The sequence below is a fragment of the Salmo salar genome, chromosome ssa29 (genome assembly GCF_905237065.1).
Source record: "Salmo salar chromosome ssa29, Ssal_v3.1, whole genome shotgun sequence".
NCBI classification, from domain to species: Eukaryota; Metazoa; Chordata; class Actinopteri; order Salmoniformes; family Salmonidae; genus Salmo; species Salmo salar.
The window spans coordinates 20,531,149-20,555,024 of NC_059470.1; the positions used below are offsets into that span (position 1 = coordinate 20,531,149).

At 43.2% G+C, this 23,876-nt stretch overlaps 1 protein-coding gene and 1 long non-coding RNA gene across 7 annotated transcripts in view; one reads left to right on the forward strand and one right to left on the reverse strand.

Moving 5' to 3' along the window:
* The window catches only part of ofcc1 (orofacial cleft 1 candidate 1), a 121,922-nt gene extending 108,785 nt beyond the window's left edge, over nucleotides 1–13,137 (reverse strand). For 3 of the 6 annotated variants that reach the window (XR_006762712.1, XR_006762713.1, XR_006762711.1), the window contains exons 1-7: nucleotides 12,218–12,766; nucleotides 12,001–12,051; nucleotides 11,336–11,469; nucleotides 9,333–9,403; nucleotides 3,982–4,048; nucleotides 3,455–3,637; nucleotides 120–233 (exon numbers count right to left, since the gene is read on the reverse strand). Coding sequence is in view for 3 of the 6 variants with exons in the window: in XM_045710803.1 (XP_045566759.1) it covers nucleotides 120–233; nucleotides 3,455–3,637; nucleotides 3,982–4,048; nucleotides 9,333–9,350 (382 nt within the window). In the remaining 3 variants the exon portion in view is untranslated. Of the gene's footprint in view, nucleotides 1–119; nucleotides 234–3,454; nucleotides 3,638–3,981; nucleotides 4,049–9,332; nucleotides 9,404–11,335; nucleotides 11,470–12,000; nucleotides 12,052–12,217; nucleotides 12,767–13,086 lie in introns of those variants that run through there. The other 3 variants (XM_045710803.1, XM_045710805.1, XM_014181198.2) reach the window with 2 other exon arrangements.
* The window catches only part of LOC106590319 (uncharacterized), a 30,747-nt gene continuing 19,986 nt past the window's right edge, over nucleotides 13,116–23,876 (forward strand). Inside the window, exon 1 of the long non-coding RNA XR_001325034.2 lies at nucleotides 13,116–13,199. This is a non-coding gene — a long non-coding RNA (uncharacterized lncRNA). The remainder of the gene's footprint in view (nucleotides 13,200–23,876) is intronic.

A 23,876-nucleotide genomic window follows, 5' to 3' on the forward strand; every position in this document is an offset into this window, starting at 1 on the left:
AGTAGTAAATGTATTTACATAGTACCGCCCCTGCCGTGAGAAACTGGCTGGCAATGAGTGATCTTTCTCACCTCACTTTAATGAACTGAGGAGAACTATTATGATGAGAAATGGCATACTTAATTCCAGCTCATCTTCTGTGCCGACCTCCGCCATCCCGCACCGCCTTGGGTTGGTTTCCTGCACCAGCGCTGGGTCAAAGTAATTTCGGGCACGCCCATTTCCTGTGGAAACTACGCCAGAAGAGCGAGAGAGAGTGAGAGAGGAGGAGGAAGGTGGGAGTGGTGGAGCGGCAGGTTGGTGGAGGTCAGTGTTTATTAGAAGCATATGAAGCAAAATGTTAATTTTGAAAGCCACACTGTTGAGGCTGGCCAGAGAGCCAGCGTCTGCTACCTGATAAGCCCTGGCCGGTCAGTCCGTTCACATGAGCGAGGCTCGCCGGGGCCCAGTGGAGCTCTGGGGCCTAATTAGCATGCCGCGAAAGGTCACACCAGGCAATCTCTTAAATACGATTGCCATATGTTACTTGTGTTCAAAAGGAACTAATGAGAAACTGTACAAGCGAAAAGTACCTGGAATTTCAAAGACAATACCCCTCTAAATGCTCTGGGGTCGGCGGTTGGGAGAACCCGGTCGGTTTGGGCCGAGTGAAGGCAGAGAAGGAAAATAACTTAACCCGTGTCCCATTGACTTCTTATTAGCAATCGCTGACCTATGGGCATCAAAGCTGCTCTGCTAGAATTTATGGGAATCCAGCACCTCAAGGGGTGTTTCTAATAAAACAGGTACACCCCACCAAGTTGCTTTCTTAACCTGAAATCATTCTCCTGGCTTGAATATTTCACAGACTATCCCCAATCTAAATTGCTTTACTTGTATTACTCGGTGGGGCTAAATGAAGAGGTGTGTGTAAAAACATTTTTTGCACACAAGGATCACATTTATATTAGAGGGAGAGGATCAACGCTGGGACGCATAAAAATGTGGAGTAAGTGTGTTTGCATAGGACCTCTACTCTGCATAGGACCCACCCACCAAGAGTTCTGTAGGCTTCTATTTGTGTTTATGTAATATATTGTACAAGCTTTTCTACATACCTTCCTCACTGTTGAACGCCAGTTACAAATTGTCAAATAGAGACACTTATTAGGCTGGAGTCCTGTATATTCATTGCTGCACTTATGAATTTTAGTGATACCATAAATTAACTGTAAAATTCACAAGTAAGTCCCTTTACGTCGTAAACACAGTTTTAACAATTTCGCTGCAATAGCTTTGAGGTTATGAAAGCCTTTTTTCAATCTACATTTGCATAATGGCGGCAGCTCTCAAAGATCTTGTCTTTGAATCATATCTTTGATTTACCTAAATAGTCTGGCTGTCCTCCAGTTCTTCGCCTCTAATAAAAAATAGCAATTCCCTGTTCTTACATGCAAGCTATCAATAACCCACACTACTTCTCTCCATCCAAATCTACTGTTAACAGGCAGTTTTGATGAAAGATATTGAGGATAACCAAATAGAAGTGTCACAAACATGAGAGAGCTGCTGCTTGCATCTATTATATAGAGGTACAGGCTCTACAGATTGTTGCTATGTGTGTCAGTGCACTGGCAATGGGATTTAATATATGCCTTTTTTGAATATGAAAATAACTGCAGTGCCTGTTGGAGAAATAAGACCACATATGTTTGGCTGCTCTATTTCAATTTGTAATGAAAATTCAGAACTCTAAATTATATCAAATACATAGGATAGTATTCTAGACGTAATGTTACATTTACTAGGGGGGAAATGACATAAATATCAAAACAAAATCAATGACAATTGTAGCATTGCTTACGATACACTTCTGTAGAAATAACGTTTTATCTCAGTAATGCACATATTTTATTAGCCCTACATATAAATGTAGCATTTCTAAAGAAGCCTTGATCCATAACTGATGAGACTACTCATTCATTTAGCGTTCCTTCAACTATAAGGTATTTTTTCAGTGTTAACTTTGACACACATTGAAAGTCTTGGGGGCATGCACTTGCACACATGCACACACAATGGCAGACACACACACCACACCATCCACACGAGACACATCCAATGAGAAAGTTTCCCATGAATGATTGATTTCACACAGGGGGCCTCAGAATATTACTGTTTCTCCTTTTTCTTTCTTTCTTTTTTAAATAAGTGCAAGTCATAAGATATCTCCCTGACAACTCAGAGACGTGCGGGGCAGATGCTATCGATTTAATCTCTGATGAGAGAAGACTTCCCTGGGATTCATAAAAGCCCTGCTCCCTGCCTGGCGTGCCGATGGGTGACACCACATCTACTGTATCAGATGGATCAGCTCAGTAGCACCACTGTTGTCTAATGTGCTACTCTACCCAGCACTGGGTGGGGGCAAAATGGACTAGACTTGAATGAGGTTTGCTCCCCTCAATAAAATGCCACTAATCAAAACTACTGTAATACAACAGATCTAAGGAAAATCCAATTTTCTTCAGTATAAAAGACACTAATGAGTTTACTGTGATCAAGGGATACACCAATTTGGTACATGGAAACTCAAAAAGATACCAAGAGAACTATAGTGCTTATGATCATGTGTTATGATGTGTCTATACATTCGTATTTGTGATTTAAACCCCAAAAGTTTCTTTCTCTCTGTGTCTCACTCCACCTGGCAGTATTATCTTTTGAAAATATTTTAGGATGATCCCTTAATATCCCTTAACTTTGTCAAGGAACAGACACAACCACGAAAAAAAGTAACCAAGAGGCGTTAATAGTGACTATCCTAAGCTTAGCCAGGAGACCATGAAAATTCTCAACAGCTCCAGAAAATGTATGTGTATGTTTGGATGATGGCCAAATGTCGGCAGCTTCTCTCCACTAACATTAAGCTTCAATGAATTACTAGATTATTAATTAAATAAATAAAAACATCTCTTAATTCAAAATACCTGACTTGTGTGACCTATCAAGACCAAACCGGCATTTCTTTTAATGTTTGAACGCATCACAGTGTGTGTAACATCATATTGCTCAAGAGTCTCACTGACATAGTAAATTACAAGGGGGCATATTTTCCTGCAGGATGGGCCATCAGCTCTGTTTCAGGGATGTTATGTACATTATACGTTATAAAGATAGTGTGTATATGCTGGTAGGGGTATGCTATGTAAATGCTCTCTTCGATGACTCCAGCCCTCCAGAAGGCAGAATACTGTTAGTGTGAGTTGAGAGGCTGATTCCGTCAGGGTGTTCTGGAACCCCCACTCTTGTGACATTCTCCGGTTAGGTGGAATTTATATGAGGGGTACTTGTTAGGACACGCTAGCTTTGGAATGTGAGGACCAGGCCCTCAGAAACCCAAAAGGTTAGATCGGGAACAAATCCACAAATCCACTGTCAACGGGTTTGAGGCTAATGAAGAATGAAGCTTCACCTCTTGGTTTGGCAGGGGCTCGCAGCTCCATTTTTTGTTGGTGAGCTGCAAGGGTGCTATCTTGCCTGTCACGTTGAATTTCTCTCCCTGCTGAAGCCCGAGAAGCTGAAAGCTCTGTGCTGTAGCTGCCATCGAAGACAGGGTTTTCAATGCCTTCCACCACAGCACTCTCCTCCATTCCGCCTGCAAAAAAGAGAAGAAAAAACACCATAACACAACAGGAAGGTCAAAAGTGGCGCATTATACCAAAGTACATTTAATGGCAGCAGAACATTCGTTCTAGTGATTCCTCTCCCCCTAAATACTGATGTGCATCCTCCTCGAATGTCACTAAAACACAATTAGGTTAAAATTAAATCTGAATCTTGCGGGGGGGGGGGTGGTAGAGAAGAAGAAGAAATGATTAAAATAATTACAAATTGCGCCCTGACAAGCAAGAGCAAAATTTAGCCCAAAGCCATTTGTCTGTAATTAGTTAATTAATCCTTACACAAATTATGAGCAATAACTCATCAAGCAGGGCTCACCCATCAGAAATTCAGCCGACTTGGATTTCTTCTGCTTAGGTTGCTGCAGAGCCTTCTGCTGTAACTTCTGGAGGGAAATTGTTAAATGAATAAATTAGCTGCAGAATGAAGATCATCATTTATGATCCGCAACTAACGCAGTATTTTAAATATGGGACGACACCGAAATGTCATTTAATTTACATCGCCGCTAAAGGGGTCAAGCACTAATTGAACAACAGGAGTGGAAACATTTTTAATCATAAATAAATAAGAAAAGTTGTCACGAATGCGTAATGAAGGTCACATTAAAATACTTCCTCCTTTTTCCAAATGAATGGGAAACAACACTCTCTCCCTTGGAAAATTATGCATTTTTACACAGGCTTCGTGAGTGTGTGGAGATTCATTGTGCAAATGAATATGGAAATCCAACCACATTGCTCATTACGTACATTCTTATGAACACATCCTAAAAAGTCTGGAGAAAAATGGTCCTTAAAATCAGAGAGTTCAAGGATTCTGCTATTTTTTTGTGATGCTTTGAAAAATACTCAATACTCGATTTATGGGAAGTGCAAAAAAATAAAATCCCTTATGTGATAGAAAGCAAATTGCATAGCAAAGCCCAAACACAACCCAACTTGCAGCGAACCTTTCATAATATCCTATGAATGCCCCATAGTAATTGGGCTCCATAGCCATTTGTTAACTTTGATGTACAACCCCAAGCATCATGGAACATTTTCACTTAATCACAGCATATTGTGACTCTTCCTAAAATAGTTTTGCTAAGATCCAGTGTGCTCCAAAGAAGTTTGATGAAGCATCCCTTTGCCCCTTCCAAAGATAAGACCATTCAATAGCCTACAGTACATGGCCACAATATAACATTATTAGATAACACATGAAAGAGGGAAATAAAAACCGTGATCACTGAAAGCCACCTACAGGAGTACATGCACGGTTGGCCTATAATGGGTCTTTCTCTATGAGCACTTCAATGTAATAATGAGGATTTTGACATAATATTTCATGGCTATTTCTATATGCTCCCTATACTGTTGGAGGCAATGTCATTCATCTGAGAGTGGTATACTAATGAAAATGGAAACTAGAAATGTAGAAATCCCCTTTGAAATCAAGAAATGGTGGAACAAAATGGTGAGCCTCTAATTTCTGTGGACAAGAAGAACAACAAGAAAAGCCCAGGTAAATCACATTAGTAGTTGTTTTTGTTATGGATGTTTATTTCCCTGTACATGCATATCCTTATGTTTAAGATCTCTAGCTATAGCCTCAAAGCATTTAGTTGGAACTTCAATTTCAAAAATCATTTATGCAGATTCTGATGATGAACGGTGCCCATGCCCATGAACAGCATGTATTTGTATACAATATTTAATTTCAAAGACAAAATCAGGGGTATGGGAGGGCGGGGGGGGGGTTCATTCTAAATGACAGAGCAATTAAAATATTGGAGGACACATTCCAATCTGGAAAGAAGAGTTTTGTAAATCTGTTTTTACATCCAACAAGCCCTACAGCAAGACATTCATTTATACCATAGAGATGAATGGTTATCTAATTGTAACTTATTTAAAAACCATTTTCTCTTTCCACTGAGTTCCAATCAATTTCTCCCAGTTGTAGAGAACAGTAAGACTTAAAACACTGACCAGAGACCAGAGTGTGTAGCATGAGATTCAGTTTCCTTTTCCAGTGTCGAACATATTTTTTAAACACATACTGTACAGTTTTTGGTTCATATCCAAAAGTAAATGAGGAAGTTATAATAGTATCGCTACTTGAGAAGCAAGTAATGAGTTTGCTAATAGGAAAATGACACATAATGAACATCGCCTTGTGTATATGAACACCAGTTTATATGATTCCGTAACGGGCTGAGTTAGTAATTGAAAAAAGATGCAGCTTGGTTTGTTGTTGTTGTTGCTTTAGTTTCATGGTAACTTACAAATCATACTTCTGAGACTTCATCATCATATTGAAGGACAATTCAAACTGCTGTTTACGTTTAAAAAACACTGTATAGAATATGCAATAATGCAGCATGGTAAGGAATTGACAGTAAATGACAGTAGGCATGTATTGTATGTGGTATTGTAGGATACATTGAGACATTTGTGGGGCTGGTCTTTAGTTAGCTAGTGTAATTAATCATCAAATTAGCACAATGTGGGCGGATAGCACGCCTTTATTTTTCAAATCATTGTTTTTGCCCTTGAGACTAAGGCACTTTGAAGAGGAAGGCAAAAAATCTCACATAAATCCCATTTAATTATCACGCATTATGTTTTATCTTAGGCCAGAATAAAATGAACTATACATCCTTCTAATTACTATGAAATATCCATATTTGCTTCCTTCCCTATAGAAAATATAAAAATGTAGCATTCCCAATCCCTTTAACACTGCCTTTAAAGAGACATCTTATTCAGTGCATTTACATGTACAGTATACTGTTGTCGTGGGATTCTTGATAATGCTGCATTATTGCCCAGGCTTATTCCAGACACGTTTTCCCTATCTGTATGAGTCAAGCTGAATCTGTTGTTATGTCGTAGGACTTTCTGTATTTCTGTATTATGTGCATCAATCTGCTGTTTAGAAAGGCAAACTGTAGTCTACCGTCAGTAACACTAAAACCAACATCAAAAGACAAACTCATGACGTTGAAATGTACATCTGCACATCAGAAGGTGTAGCTAAATAAAAAATGGGAGTTGGTCTTATTCCTCAAATTATGAATTAGCTCTGTCTTCCACCAAATGTCAACACATTTTGAGATTTGCGTGAATGTATCATCTTGAGTTCGGTTCCTGTTTAAGATAAACCTCGGTAAACCATTTCAATAAACGTACACATGGAGAGTCCACATGCTGCGAGCAGAACGCTTTTGGTCATTGTCGGTAAAAATCTAATTCAGAAAACTTCACTTAATCCACTCCATTTACAGAGCTAACAGAATGCATGTTTCTCTTTTAATTCCTTGGTTTCCACTGACAGTGACAGAATGTCCCGTTATTACAACGCCAATCACCCAGTGTGCTCTAACAGGATGCAGCATGCAGATGTTTCATTTCTAAAACATGCAAGTGATAAAAACAAGGTAATGGTGGTGGCATAATGTGACGATTCTGCCAGCTTGGATTTTAGGAATCTGAACAACTGTTCCAATTCTAACAATATCAAGAGCAGGATAAACTACAGAGGGGCAAATATCTTCTGACATTTCTTTCCAATGAACATAAATATATGAAATGCATGTTGCTGTATTGGAGTCATGTGCCAAGAAGCTCTAGTGTATTATAACAAGCCCTGAATACCAAAGTAAAAAATGCCCTGAATTCATTGTGTTGTCATTTGAAGGAATCTACTGCTCAAAACCATGCCCTTCCTTCCCTAATTGAATCTGCACATAAAAAAAATGCTTACTTTGTGGTTAAGACGAGAAAAAAATCATTTATAACTGGTGACAAGAAAAATCTATGAAGTTTTTTAAAAGAATGTGATTGTTGTCAAAAGGAATTGGGTACAACAATGCCTTGTTCAGTTCGGGTTCCATTCAAAGCCGGAGCTGTGAGAGCTCGGGGAGAAGACTGCTGCTAGGCTGGTGGGCACAGACCAGCTAGAAAGTAAATTTTGCATACTGTACGGATCATCGCCCAGTTCAGGCCAGTCACATTGAATCTGCCATCAACCAATTGTGCTTCATGAAACCGTCAACCCTAATTTACGTCTGGCTGTTTTCTTCTATCCGGCTGTAAACAAACCCCGCTTTGAGCTGTCTCCCTCATCCCTATCTGCTTACGAGGGGAGCGAGGACAGCCCAAGTCCGCTGTGTCAGAAACAAGCAACTTAAAGCCTACCACTTCCAGACAGCAGTCTGTGCAGCAGGCACAGAGTCAACGAGAGGAGCTTCTTTGGAATGACAGAGTTTTACTGGGGTTTAAAGGGGCGAATACATTAGGCCCATACTGATGCTGGCGTGTTGTGTCTCTATCCTTATATTATATTAGAGAGCTCCAAATCTGAACAACTGTTTTTAAAATCATTAGGATAGCAGCATTGTGCATTAGTTTACAGGCTATTCTCCCAATCTAGCCCATGAAAGGAAAACAACTGCCACACAGAGTAAATGGATGCATATCTAAATTGACAATGGAATTGAATCTTTTTTCAATCTATATGCAAGTGTGTGACAGGTATATAGTCGTGTAGTGAAAGGTTTCTGCAGGCTGGGACTGAACTAAACAACATATTGCTTAATCAATGCTGGCAGAAATTGCTTTTGTTGTCATCTTTTATGTAGGCCCGCTTTATCTACTTTCAAATACATATGCAGTGGCCAATTCAAAAAATGGTACCGCATGAAAAGCTATTTTCAATCAGTTTGAGATAAAAGTCATATCAGCAAAATGTGAATGATGGAAATACAAGGTACAGTATATAGAGGTATTTTGTATTTAAAAGTGTTTATACTACAATACTCCCCTGACTTAAAACATTATAGGAATTGGCTGACATTTCTGTCCTACAACAGCATCAAAACATAATCTTTCAAATGAAATCGGAACTAAACCTATTTTCATTTAGAGGATATAAATAGTCTTATAGGTTTGTGGTAATTGTTGTCCACCAAACAGTTTCACATTAAACAACAGCTTCAGTTGGTGTAGACAGAAAAACATAATTAGTATTCAGGCTTAATTAATCTATGCTGGCCCCTTTAAGTGAATTAGTCAATTATTTATGCATGTGTGCTCCTTTGATGCTAACAGATTATGTATGTTACAGGGAGAACCTTGAAATATGACTTTGAAAACTTTTCATGACAAAATGTCACCACAGGCAGCTCTAAAGGCTGAAAGAAATGTCAGTGCAGACCCAGAATACACAATGATTATGGACCAGACATTCCCGGGCCTGAATAATGAGAAAAACAAAGATCATAACTATCAAATCCATTTGAAATATTTCACTCCCAAAACAGGGGAAATCTCACAAATTCATTGTTTAACGCCTTGGCAAGAGGCAAAATAAATCACTGAAATATGGACTTTTGTGCACCCTAAGTAATGGAAATCTAACACAGTAGGATCAAGGTTTCACCAAGGATCATGGGAACTCCTTGGGATTTCCAAGAGCCTTTTTGTTCCCTCTCCTTGAGAACTCTCCACAGCCCCAGCTCTGCCCTCTACACCCCTCAATCCCCATTGAAATCTCAGAGGCAGCTTGGAGGAATGCTAAATGTCAATGGTCAGCCTGCCCCAGCACCTTCAGAGAAAATGGAGGTATGAAGGCCTAACCCCTGTATTTGGCTACGGGGCTAGTGGTAAAAATGTACTCACACTGCCAGAAGTGTCCATGACTGCACCGATCTTGGAGCATTTGACTCTGATCCCTGGACAGTGACTGGAACCTGTGCAGAAGAAAATTGCTAAATGAATGGCGAAGAAAAACTATATTTGTAAAAAGTTGGAAATCAATTGAGTGAATATAGTAAACACTTTTGTATGCTGTTATTACAGAAAGTTCTTACTGTATGCCTATGCAGACCCTATAGCACAAAATGCTTCATTTCATACAGTACTAATCATATCTTTAATTTCCCTCTGCTGTTTGTGTTTAGATCTACAGACTATAATCTTTTAAATGCGTCTAGGAGAATTACGGGCTAAGTGCAGTTTATTTATATCAGAGATAGCAAATAATTTGCCCTTATTATTCAAATAGTTCATTCATTTACATCTGATAGAAAATACCAAATAATATTGTATCTCCTTTTCCTATGGTAATTCACATGGCTTCCACAAGTTTCTGCAGAAATAGCTAAACAAACCCCAGGCAAAATGTGAAAGATGATCCCATACCATGTGAGTTAGGATGAAATGCTACACTTTTTCACACTAAACACTGCTCCACTGGGTGTGATTGAAAAACATTAAGCTATTGAATCTGTGTGTTGTATGTGTGAGGGAAAATGTATGTTGTAACAAGTGGGCCTATGTTTTTGTAATTATTTCAAATTACACTCTGCGTAATAACCAGGTGAAAGCGAGCCAGTGTGTAGTCCACATTACACACACTAGAAAGGAAAGACCACGGGATATCCTTACACCTTAATATGGGCCATAACTAAATAGTTATTATTTTTCTCAGTTGTTGGAACTATTTAATTATATTTCCAGCTGCATCTATTCCTTTCCATTCCTCTTTATCACTGGGATAAGGGAAAGATTAGGACTATGTTCGGATAAAGAGCTACTTTGTAGCATTTCCTGTACATGTGCATTTTATTGAATTAAAGGCGGTTTTCAAATTCATGTTTTTCATTTGGTGATTTGTTTTTCTTAGTTATTAATAGAGATGGGTGGTTGAATGTTTTATAGAGGTCATAAAACGAGATGCTGTGAGAGCCCCAGACAATTGGTTGTAAAAAGCTGTTAGCCTCTATCTGCCAAACGCTGTTCTCCAAGTAATGTGATTGCCAACAGTTTCTTAACCACAGAAATGACTGACTCATTACTGCTTCGGGTTCTGGCTCTGCAAAGGCCATGCAAATATATGTACACAACGCCCTACAGTCCTTTGAGTTTAATACACTCTGTGGGTTGAAGTTAACGACACAAGCGCCCATCCAGTGATGACTGGCTATGAGTTCATTGCTTCGTCTTACATTATCTCATGCTTAGTAAACAATTGATCCATGCCATACAGTGCCAGTGTTGACCAACAACATCAAATCCTGTTAAATACACTTTGAAGAAAACACATGTCATGACAACTGTTACTACAACTCTTAAATGTACCATTATTCCAATAAATCAAGTACTCCATTGGAATAGTGGACCCAAAGAGAGCTTATGAAAAGTGTGAAATTACCTTAACAGGAAATGAAACCCAGTTCTATTAGGGTTTCAACAGGATGTAGTGATACAAATAACGTATTTGACCCCCTACCCTTCCTCTGCCCTGAGAAGCATCATCTCCTAGGTAAACTACTCAGCAAAGCTCAATCAACCCTTAATCCTGAATGAGAGGGTGTTCTGTTCTGTTGCTATGCATAAGAACTTCCGCTCTCTAAGGCTTTGTGTGACATTACATTTTTGGTTGACATTCTTTCTTTTCCACCAACAGGGATAAAGGATGTAATTTCATAGTCACAGAGGCACAGGCCACAATTATTTCCTAAGTATGTATTTTATCTTGTCTTGGACACAGAGGCCACAATTCCTGCATGCCATTTAGGTGCAATTTTATTGTTGCTCCCCAGTTGTTTATTTGACAATAGCCTATCTACCTGCCCTGTTATCAATATAGACTACTTAACAACTACTTCTATTGTATTTACCTATTTCTTCTTATGAAGTTCACATTCTTGGCAACTGGATGGTATGAGTAACAGCTGAATCGAGAAACCTAGCACTTGAATGTGGAACCTGATCTGTGAGTGCATACAGTAGGCCTACTCAGGATGTGGGATGCCTGCAAATTGAGAGCAACAATATATCACTAGCATGACAAACTGTATCACAAAATATGCAAACAACTTCATGCGTGTTGAATTTCTATGTTAATGTAGAAAAAAATGTATGTATGTATGTATGTATGTATGTATAGTCCGCAAATAATAGGTGAAGTTTCTTGCAGTAGTCGACAAGGCCTCGCTTGAGGTGCAATATTGTTGTTGTTCCCCAGTTTGTTTAACAACAGGCTGTCTGCCCCGTACACAATATTCTCCATATACAGTTCACATTATTGGATTGATTGAGCAGCAGGCAAATGGAGAAACATTGCACACACATATGCCACCGACAAATAAGACGTTTTATTCATCTGTATCATGAGTTAGTTGACCAAGGCCTTGCCGACTAGCCTACAGAAAGCTTAGCTAGACTATTATATGTAGAAAAGTCGTGAAATAGGCCATCTACTAATGCATTATTTCGACATACATAAACTTGTATGAAACGTATGTGCCTATTTGCCGTACTTATTTCCACTAGCACTACCTACCTGTGTGAGTTTTGAAATTGAAGGCGTTTCGCTGAGTCTGAAACGAGAGAGCTGCCAACCAAGCGCGCAAAGAGTCAAAGGTATGGTTCCCACAATATATATATATATTTATTTATTTAACTAGGCAACTCAGTTAATAACAAAATCTTATTTACAATGAAGGCCTAGAAACAGTGGGTTAACTGTCTTGTTCAGGGGCAGAACGACAGATTTTTACCTTGTCAACTCGGGGATTTGATCCAGCAACCTTTACTGGTCCAACGTTCTAACCACTAGGCTACCTGCCGCAACGTCATAATTGGCTATCGCAATAAGGTATGAAAACAAAAATGAGCTTTTCCGTCTTCATTTAAGGTTAGGCATAATGTTAGCAGTGTGGTTAAGGTTTGAAATCACATTTTAAGAAGACTTTGTGGGGTTTATTGCCGCGTTCCAAACAACTGGGAACTCGGAAAAATACGAGATCAAATCATGACGTCAGTGATCTACAGGTCGCAAAGACGGAGCTCTAGAGAGAGGCCCGAGTTCCGGAGTTGGAATTCTGAGTTGGATGACCGTTCAAATCGATTTTCCCTGTCGGAGCTCTCCCCCCACCACCCCGAGTTCCCAGTGGTTTTGAACGCACTGAAGTCGGAAGTCAGAGAATTCCGAGTTCCCAGTTGTTTTTAACGCGGCATATGACTTTGTGGCTGTCGTAACTAGTAACGACCCAAAGGTATAGGCCCGCGCTCTCAAGTCTGGCAGACACCTGCAATTTCAGAACATCACACAAAGGTAGCACAAGAATGGCAAACTGTACCCTTAAATACTTTGAAACAAGTTCATGTGAGTGGAATTTATGTTTAATGTCGAAATAATGCTTGTAGCCTACTTCATGACTTCAAACGTCTACGAATAAAAGCTCACATTTCCTGCAGAAGTCTATCGTTACAAGCCAAGACCTTGGTCAACTCATGATACAGACGGATAAAAGTAGATATTTGTCGGTTGATAGCATCACTCAGATCTATCTTACATTGAAATTACTTCGGGTAAATGTTAAATCATGCGAATATGCAACGGGAATAGGATTTTAGAATAAGTTACCTGACACGGCCTGCCTCTCTCCCCCCGAACTCAACCGGCCTTCACCAAGACAGGATCCTGTAGCCAAGGTGATGGTGACGTTGCTACGCCATATGTTGCCGTCATTACCACAGGTGAGTATCAAAATGTCCTGCTTGAGCTCTCAAATGTTTGCAATGTATCCTGAGTGTTTCGTAAAATACAAACATAATTCATTGAGTGAACGGTTTTGTGTCTAAATAGCGTACAAAAGGCCTAAGTTACATTATCCCAGGTGTCGAATTCAAAGTATATTTCCTTTCATCTGGCAGTATGGCTATAACGTTGGTGTAAGTAACTATTGCGTTGATACTATAATTCCAAATTTTGGCAAACGGGAAACAACAGCAAATGATGAGCACGTGAGCAACACTGTTACTGTTTGGTGTAACTGTTGAGTGCAAAGATAAGGTTTCAGCAATGGGTAGGCTACATCTGCCAGATGGCACCACCGTTGGTATTTTAAATGTTGATTTATTATTTATGCAGAGCAGATCTGCATGGTTTCAGACAACCTTTCAAAGAGATTTCACCATCACTGTATTTCCAGGGAGGAGTGATATTATGACTTTGCTATTTCTCAACATCAATTACAGTAATGAGGTCCCATCCAAGGTAAAGCCATCATACAGCTTTGTAAACATTCATTATGCAGTATGACAATTTACACAAAGGTTCCCCATGAATTATTTAGGATGGTTCATATAAACATTCTTGTCACAAAGAAAACCTGGAGTGCATTACAGCTGGTGTGAAGAATAGGTACAAAACACAGCATATTGCTTCCGTCACAATAGGCACAGGGCATGGCTAATGTCTCCAAAAGAAGAAACAGCCCTAGCTTTGTTATTTATTACTGAGGAACTACCTAGGCCATCGGTGGCCTTTTCATCTGAGGGAGAGAGATTGCTTGCATGAGAAATATCTTTCTTTCTTTCTTTGTTTCTTTTAGTGATTTGGAATCCATGTTACCATGTTTGATCATGAATAATATGATAAACTAACATTCACCTAATTTATATTGGACAATGTACATTAGACATGAACTGGTTAGTTCCAGAGATGTACAGGTTACCTTTAATAGAGTGAAGAACATGCACAATAGAAAGAAGAAAAAAACACATCTAAACAAAACAGAGGACACCAAATCAATAATATAATTCCTGAAATAAAGTCCTTTGTTCAGTAAAACATAATTAGGCTTATACAATCACCAAACTACAGAGCTTAGCGTCATCTCTGTGCCTAATAAACTGGTTGTATATGTGATCTAAATAAGACATTCACCGATCTGGACTGCCCATTTTCCAGCTTAGTTGTCCTTGATCGTTTAAATGATTAAATATAGACCTAAATCTACGATCTGGCTCTATCTTATCCAATTAATTCTCAATGTAGGCATGAGACTGGTTAATGATGTTATCTTACCTAATTAACCTGCATAGGGATTCGACTCTAGGACAGGAATTGTTCATCCCTCATCTAAGTGTTCATTACTATCATTACCATAAAGGGACTAACTTATGATTTTGGCCGTTCTGGCACCATTAATTTAGATTGAGTCCTTTTTTGCTTCATTTCATTTTGGTTTTGCTTTGGGGTCATTTTTAATTACGGTAAAGACTGAAAATATGGAAATTCTCGAATACATTCAATTGCGGTCAAAACAATCACAGGGATAGCGTGAGATTTGCAAGCGATTTTGCTACTTTGGGTGATTTCAGACTTTAGATTTGCTTTTTTGTTCCCGGCGAGGCTCAGCAACAAACTGTACTTTGAAAACTCTCTTTTTTTTGTCAGCTTTCAGAATCAGCTTCACCCTATTAACGCTGCAGAATGCAAGGGGAATCAATAGCCTTCATTGGGCCATGTGTCATTTGTTAATCGGGTATTGATGAGAGTATTGACATGTGGCTAATTAATCTCAAGCCCAGCTCCAGCTTTCATATGTTTCCTTAATTATGTTCTTCATCTTAGTCCTCTGACATTGGCAGACTTACGCCTCGTGGTAGACAGTGAGTAAAGTTAGCTGTCAGGCTTTTCTTATTTTTTTTTTTACTCTCCCTGCCAAAGCAACTAAGCTCTCCCTGTTGTGCCATATACTTTAGTTCTTTGAAACTAGTGAAATAGTTTTATAGGCTTACTTGCATGTAATAGTTGCTTGCATGATCTACAATGTCAGGGTGGCATGGCATCATTGTACTAGCTATACTCAAACGGCAGTCAACACAGTCACATACTGTTAATGGATTTTGAATGTATTTTTTATAGCAATTAGGCAAACCCCGACTGTGACATTCATTGGAGTTATTTTTTTACTCTTCCAGCAACATGGGCGAGCAGCACTGTATAAACTGTATAAACAATTAAGCTGAAGCTGCATGTGGCCCAAATATACATTGCTCATTAACAAGTTGTGGTCTGCTGCAATGGCAGTGGTTCCCCTATAATGTCCCCATTTAGCGGACCACAGAGGCCACAGTAGCAGCCCCGGCCCTAACCCTCCTGTCATGGCACAGAGGCTCACAGACAGTTGGCTGTTTGATGTTTGGCTAGCCTGGGCATTGGGCTGGTTGGGTTTGCTTGCAGGCTGATCGATAGCGCTAGCACATTAGCACTCAGAGCACCTGAAGGTCAAGCCTGCCACGGGCAGCACCACAGGGCCCCACTGAGCAGCATTTCCCCAAATTACAGTATGCACTGCAACCGCCAAATCCAACTTTTTAGCCCGGTGGTTTGATTATTGTTTATAGATACAGAGGAGAATTAAAGCATGGCCTGCAGGCAGCATAATTATTTACAGCTGAAAACTCATATCATTATCAGCATGCTCCTAATTGCCAGAAGTAATATCAATGTTAGTTGATTAAGCGTATTTTTTTTCTCCCACTTCATAGAAATTGTTTTCCTTCAGCATATGGGGTGACGGTTTATCACAATACAGCTGTTCATCTTGCTTACTTTCTTTGTTCACAGCTCCAAAATATAATATTGCGGCATCTTCAGAGAGGAGCAATTGATTTCTGCACTTTTTGTAGTTTATTTACAAGGTCAATGTCACAATTATCTTCGTCTTCTGACGATAATGCGAAATCGTCATCTGAAAAGGTAGACCAATACGCAGCAGGTGTGTGGTTGTTCATTTTGAACATTTAATTAAATCAACACGAATACAAAAACAACAAACAAGAAACCGAACGATAAACTGACAGTCTGCAAAGCATAAAGCTCAACACAGAACAATCACCCACAAATCACACACACAAACACACCCTCATATATGGGACTCTCAATCAAAGGCAGATAGACAACACCTGCCTTCAACTGAGAGTCCCAACCCCAATTAACCAAACATAGAAACAGACATACTAGACAAATCATAGAATACCTGAAAACCAAACAGTGCCCAAAAACCCCGGAATACTTAAACCAAATGCCCCTTCAACAAAACACACCACCCCGAACCACATAAAACGAATACCCTCTGCCACGTCCTGACCAAACTACAATACCAATTAACCTTATACTGGTCAGGACCTGACAGTCAAACAGTACACACTACTATACACTGTAAAGATAATCTAGTTGTTTCAACAATACTGAACAAAAATATGAACGCAACATGTAAAGTGAAGAAGCTGATTAAACAGCATGACCATTACGCAAGTGCATCTTGTGCTTGGGACAATAAAAGGCCAATCTAAAATGGACAGTTTTGTCACACAACACAGTGCCACGAATGTCTCAAGTTTTGAGGGAGCGTGCAATTGGCATGCTGACTGCAGGAACGTCCACCAGAGCTGTAGCTAGAGAATGTAATGTTCATTTCTCTGCCTCCAACGTTGTTTTAGGGAATTTGTCAGTACGTCCAACCGGCCTCACAACTGCAGACCACGTGTAACCACACCACCCCAGGACCTCCATGTCGCGCTGTATAATGATAGAAGACAAGCGCAGGAATACGTAATAGGGTTTTTTATTTTCTTCACCCAAACAAAAGAGCGAGGTGTAAACCTCTAAATAATACACGGGACGAGACCCGTAAAACAAGTGCACAATAAAACGTAGCATGGAAGCCGATACAACAGCACAGGTGCTCACAAGACCAACGGACATGGTAACAATAACTGACAAGGACAATGGGGAACAGAGGGCACATATATATACACACATACTAATCAGGGGGAATGGGAACCAGGTGTACGTAATGAGACAAGACAGTCCAGGTTTGGTGGTAGTGAATCCAGTTCAGTGACTCCTAGAAGGCTGGTGATGTAGACCTCCGGAGCTGTTGAATGGAATGAGCAGCAGTACCGGGGGGGATCCGTGACAGTACCCCTCCCCCTGGCGCGCTGCACCAGCAGCGGGACGACACCGGCTTCGGGGACCACCACAGGGACGCGGTACGGGTCGGTCAGGTGCCGACAGTGAAAATCCCTGGTCAGCGAAGCGTCCAGGATATCCACCGCAGGTCCCCAGCACCGCTTCCATGGGCCGTACCCCTCCCAGTCGATGAGGTTCTGGAGATGCCCCGCCCGACGCCTCAAATCCAGGACTTCACGGACCGAGTACACCGGACCTCCCTCGATGTCCAGAGGAGGAGGCATGGCGTCACTGGGTCCAGCCTCAGCGAGGGGACCAGGCACCACTGGCCTGAGGAGAGACACATGAAAAGTCAGGTTAATGCGGTATTCAGCAGGGAGTTGCAAACCGTACGTTACCTAATTAACCCTCCTCAGGACTTTAAACGGCCCCACAAACCACGGACTCAACTTCTGGCATGGCAGGCGGAGGGGCCGGCAGAGGGTGGAGAGCCAGACCTGGTTGCCTGGAGAGAAGACAGGCGCCTCACTGCGGTGGCGGTCTGCCTTTTCTTGTGCTGACGCATGGCCCGCTGGAGACGAGTGTGCGCAGCATTCCAGGTCTCTTCAGCGCGCCAAAACCACTCGTCCACCGCAGGGGCCTCAGTCTGGCTTGGATGCCAAGGTACCAGGGCCGGCTGGTACCCCAACACGATCTGGAAAGGAGTGAGGTTAGTGGAGGAGTGGTGGAGGGAATTCTGCGCATACTCAGCCCAAGGTAGAAAATCCGCCCACTCCCCCGGCCGGTCCTGACAGTAACACCTCAGGAACCAGCCCACTTCCTGATTGACCCTCTCCACCTGCTCATTAGCTTGAGGATGGATACCCTCAAGGTGAGACTGACCGTGACCCCCAGGCATTCCATGAATGCTTTCCATACGCGTGAAGTGAACTGAGGGCCACGATCTGACACAATGTCCCCCGGATTCCCGTTGTGCCGGAAGACGTGCGTAAAAAGAGCCTTTGCATGGCCGACGGGAGCCCAGGCAGAGGAACAGGCGACAAGCTTTGGAAAACCGGTCCATAACAATGAGAACGGTGGTGTGACAAAGTCCACTGAGAGGTGAGACCAGGGTCATTGTGGAACCGGCAGGGGAAGGAGCTTTCCATAAGGGAGGTGTCTGGGTGTCTTTGACTGGGCACAGATGGAGCAGGAAGAGACGTAAACCCGGGCGTCCCTAACCAAGTTGGGCCACCAGTACTTCACAGTCAGGCAGGCGATGGTACGGCCTATCCCGTCACAGGCGCCGTGTGCGCCCAGGTAAGGAGGCGGTCCCGCACACCCGTGGGCACGTAGGCGCGGTTCTCCGGGCACTGTGCAGGTGCGGGTTCCGTATGTCGGCGTCCACGTCCCACACCGCTGGTACGATGATACGGGACGGAGGGGACAGAGCGTCTGCCTTCACGCTCTTCGAGCCTGGCCTATAAGAATGCGTGATTTGGAACCTGGCGAAGAATAGAGCCCACCTGGCCTGTCTCGGGTTTAGCCTCTTCGCTGCCCTGATGTACTCCAGGTTGCGGTGGTCCGGCCACACCAGGAAAGGTTGTTTGGACCCCTCCAGCCAGTGCCTCTATGCCTTCAGAGCCTTCTTGACCGCCAAGAGTTCCCGGTCCCCTACGTTGTAGTTCCTCTGGGCAGGGCTCAGCGGCTTGGAGTAAAAGACACAGGGTCGCAGCTTTGGAGGGGTTCCGGTGCGCTGGGACAGCACTGCCCTGACTCCTACTTCGGAGGCATCCACCTCGCCGAAAAACATGGCTGACGTTTTACATTCTCCCAACCAATTGTGCTATTTTCTTATTTTTTGGGGCGTTTTGTGTAACTTATTTTTTAACTTATTGTGTACACAATGTTGCTGCTAAGAGACTTATGACCGAAAATAATTTCTGGACATCAGAAAAGCGATTACTCACTGCGGACTGGAATAAACTTTTTCCGTTAACGAGTCCGACGAAAAGGATATCCTGTTTTCACTGGAACAGGCCCAGATCCACACCTTTTGTGTGAAGAAAAGACACCGGAAATGAGGCCGCAGATCGGGCACCCTTCTGAAGATCTGGAGCCAAGCGAGTAAACTCCCATTGCCTTCCATTCTTCTTGCCAACCTGCAATCATTGGAAAATAAAATTGATGACCTACTACAATTAAGATTATCCTACCAACGGTACATTAAAAACTGTAACATCTTATGTTTCACCGAGACGTGGCTGAACGAAGATACAGACAATATAGAGCTAGCGGGATTTTCCATGCACCGGCATAACAGAGACGCTACCTCTGGTAAGACGAGGGGTGGGGGTGTGTGTCTTTTTGTCAATAACAGCTGGTGCGCGATGTCTAATATTAAAGAAGTCTCGAGGTATTGCTCGCCTGAGGTGGAGTACCTTAGGATAAGCTGTAGACCACACTATCTACCAAGAGAGTTCTCATCTTTATTATTCTTATAAGAAATCCCGCTATGTCCTCAGACAAACCATCAAACAAGCAAGCGTCAATACAGGATTGAGATTGAATCCTACAACACCGGCTCTGAAGCTCGTCGGATGTGGCAGGGCTTGAAAACTATTACGGACTACAAAGGGAAGCCCAGATGCGAGCTGCCCAGTGACACGAGCCTACCAGACGAGCTAAATTCCTTTTATGCTCGCTTTGAGGCAAGCAACACTGAAGCATGCATGAGAGCACCAGCTGTTCTGGATGACTGTGTGATAACACTCTCGGTAGACGATGAGAACAAAACCTTTAAACAGGTCAACATTCACAAAGCCGCTGGGCCAGACAGATTACCAGGATGTGTACTCAAAGCATGCACGGTCAACTGTCAAGTGTCTTCACTGACATTTTCAACCTCTCCCTGACCGAGTCTGTAGTACCTACATGTTTCAAGCAGACCACCAAAGTTCCTGTGCCCAAGGAAGCGAAGGTAATCTGCCTAAATGATTACCGCCCGTGGCACTCACGTCGGTAGCCATGAAGTGCTTTGAAAGGCTGGTCATGGCTCACATCAACAGCATCCTCCCGGACACCCTAGACCCACTACAATTCGCATATCGCCCCAACAGATCCACAGATGACACAATCTCAATCGCACTCCACACTGCCCTTTCTCACCTGGACAAAAGGAACACCTATGTGAGAATGCTGTTCATTGACTACAGCTCAGCTTTCAACACCATAGTGCCCATGAAGCTCATCACTAAGCTAAGGACTCTGGGACTAAACACCTCCCTCTGCAACTGGATCCTGGCCTTCCTGACAGGCCGCCCCCAGGTAGTAAGAGTAGGAAACAACACGGCTGCCACGGTGATCCTTAACACTGGGGCCCCTCAGGGGTGTGTACTTAGTCCCCTCCTGTATTCCCTGTTCACCCAGGGAACCCTCCAACACCATCATTAAGTTTGCTGACGACACAACAGTGGTAGGCCTGATCACCAAAAATGATGAGACGGCCTATAGGGAGGAGGTCAGAGGACTGACAGTGTGGTGCCAGGACAACAACCTCTCCCTCAATGTGAGCAAGACAAAGGAGCTGATCGTGGACTACAGGAAAAGGCGGGCCGAACAGGCCCCCATTAACATCGACGGGGCTGTAGTGGAGTGGAGTGAAGAGGGCACGACAAAACCTTTTCCCTCTCAGGAGACTGAAAATATGTGGCATGGGTCCCCAGATCCTCAAAAGGTTCTACAGCTGCATCATTGAGAGCATCCTGACCGGATGCATCACCGCCTGGTATGGCAACTGCTCGGCATCTGACCGTAAAGCACTACAGAGGGTAGTGCGAACGGCCCAGTACATCACTGGGGCCAAGCTTCCTGCCATCCAGGACCTATATAATAGGCGGTGTCAGAGGAAAGCCCATAAAATTGTCAGAGACTCCAGTCACCCAAGTTATAGACTGTTTTCTCTGCTACCGCACGGCAAGCGGTACTGGAGAGCCAAGTCTAGGACCAAAAGTCTCCCCAACAGCTTCTACCCCCAAGCCATAAGACTGCTGAACAATTCATAAAATCGCCACCAGACAATTTACATTAACCCCCACCCCTTTTGTACACTGCTGCTACTCGCTGTTTGTTTGTTTGTTACCTATGCAGTGGCTTTACCCCCACCTACATGTACAGATTACCTCAAATATCCTGTACCCCCGCACACTGACTCACTACCAGTGCCCCCTGTATATAGCCTCGTTATTGTTATTCTTATTGTGTTACTTTTTATTATTACTTTTTATTTTAGTCTGCTTTTTATATTTTCTTCTTGAACTGCACTGCTGGTTAAGGGCTTGTAAGTAAGCATTTCACGGTAAAGTCTACACTTGTTGTATTTGGCGCATGTGACAAATAAAGTTTGATTTGATTTCAAGTGAGGGATCGGGATGTGCCAGCACAGGAGCAGTGGTGAAGCATGCCTTTAGTGTCTCGAACGCCCTCTCCGCCTCCGCCGTCCAATGAAGCCGCTGGGGACCTACTCTCAGCAGGGAGGTAAGAGGCGCGACCACCGTGCTGAAGCCTCGGATGAACCTCTGGAAATAGTTGGCGAACCCCAGGAATTGCTGGACTGCTTTCACGGAGTTGGGGGATGGGCCATGACCTCACTGCGCTGACGCATTGCTCCTCCATCTCCAATCCCGCCGTGGATATGAGGTAGCCCAAAAAGGACACGGACCACTGGAAAAACAAACACTTCTCTTGTTTAACATATAGATCATGCTCCAACAGTCTACCCAGCACAGACCTGACTAATGAGACATGCTGGGCACGGTCAGCAGAATAGACCAAAATGTTGTCTATATAAACCACTACGCTCCGTCCCAGCATGTTTCGAAACACTTTGTTAATAAAGGCCTGGAAGACTGAAGGAGCATTAGACAGGCCAAAAGGCATTACGAGACACTCGTAATGGCCCTTGGTCGTGGAAAAGGCAGTTTTCCATTCGTCGCATGCAGGAATGCGCACCAGATTGTAGGCTCTCCTCAAGTCCAGTTTCGTGAAATACTGCGCCCTGTGCATTTACTCGATGATGGTTGGGATGAGGGGTAAAGGATAGCTGAACTTGACAGTGGCTTTATTCAGAGTTTGATAATCAAAGCAGGGGTGCAGCGCCACATCTTTCTTTTTAACAAAAAATAAGCTTGAGGAGGCTGGTGACGTAGAGGGGCCAGTAAAACCCTGCTGGAGGCTCTCCTGTACATAGGTCTCCATGGCCTCGCATAGGAGAGGGAATAGACGTGTCCTCTCGGGAGGGCTGCGTCAGACAGCAGGTCAATGGCACAGTCCCAGGGGTGATGAGGCAGGCATGTATCCTGGGTCTTTGAGAAAACCCGGTGCAGATCCTGGTACTCCTCCGGTAACTCCACTTGAGGGGCGAGGTCTGGACTTTCCACCGTAGTGGTGTTGATAGACACTGCGAGACACCTCACCTGACACTCCTGCGACCAACCCAGCAGTCTCCCCTCGGACCAGGAAATAACAGGGTTATGCCAACTCAACCAGGGGAAACCTAAAACAACGGGATGCGTGGGGGTGTCTATAATCAAAAAGGTGATCTGTTCTGAAGGAGTGCCATGGGTCAGCAGAGAAACGGGAACAGTGATGTGATGTACGAGGGCTCGAACCGGAATGGGTGACTGTAGGGGAACCAAAGGAATGCGTAATACAGTGGCCAGTGCGCTATCTAAAATATTCCCAGCAGCTCCGGAATCAATCAGAGCTAATGGGAGTGAGGGGTTAGAGATTCAGGGAATTTAATGGGAAAACACACTGGTTGAGTTGACAGAAAAGGAGGGGAGATCTTGCATCCTACCTGGGTTGGAGCAGGAGAATTCCCTGGCTTGTCGCCTATTAGTGGATAGAGGACAGGTCAGGGAGAAATGACCGCTTTCTCCACAATGGGAGCAGATGCCAAGATTCCTCCTCCTCCCACGCTTTGCCTCAGGCAAATGTGCAGAGCCCACCTCCATCGGCTCTGGCTACGGTGCAGGTGTAGCCATGGGCTGCGGATTCCGCGCAGGTCTTCGTCGGGGCCGCAGGAGGTTGTCCAAACAAATTGCCATGCTGATGAGCTGGTCAAGTGACAGGTTGTCATCATGGCAGGCTAACTCCATCTGTACCTTCTCCCGCAGTCCACTGCGGAACACGGTGACCAGAGTCGACTCGTTCCATCCGGTGGAGGCCGTGATGGTCCGGAACTCCAGAGCGAACTCCGAGGCGGTCCTAGATCCCTGGCGTAGTCGGAATAGGCGCTCCACAGGATGATCAAACACCGAGCGGAAGAGGAGGGTGAATCGCTCGTAGGACTCGACCTCGGGTCCGCCCGCTTCTTCACCTGTGGGATCGTCTGAGACCAGCCACTCGGAGAGCTGAAGAAATTGTGGGTTTGTACAACCAAATAATTTCTGCACAAACTGTCGGAAACG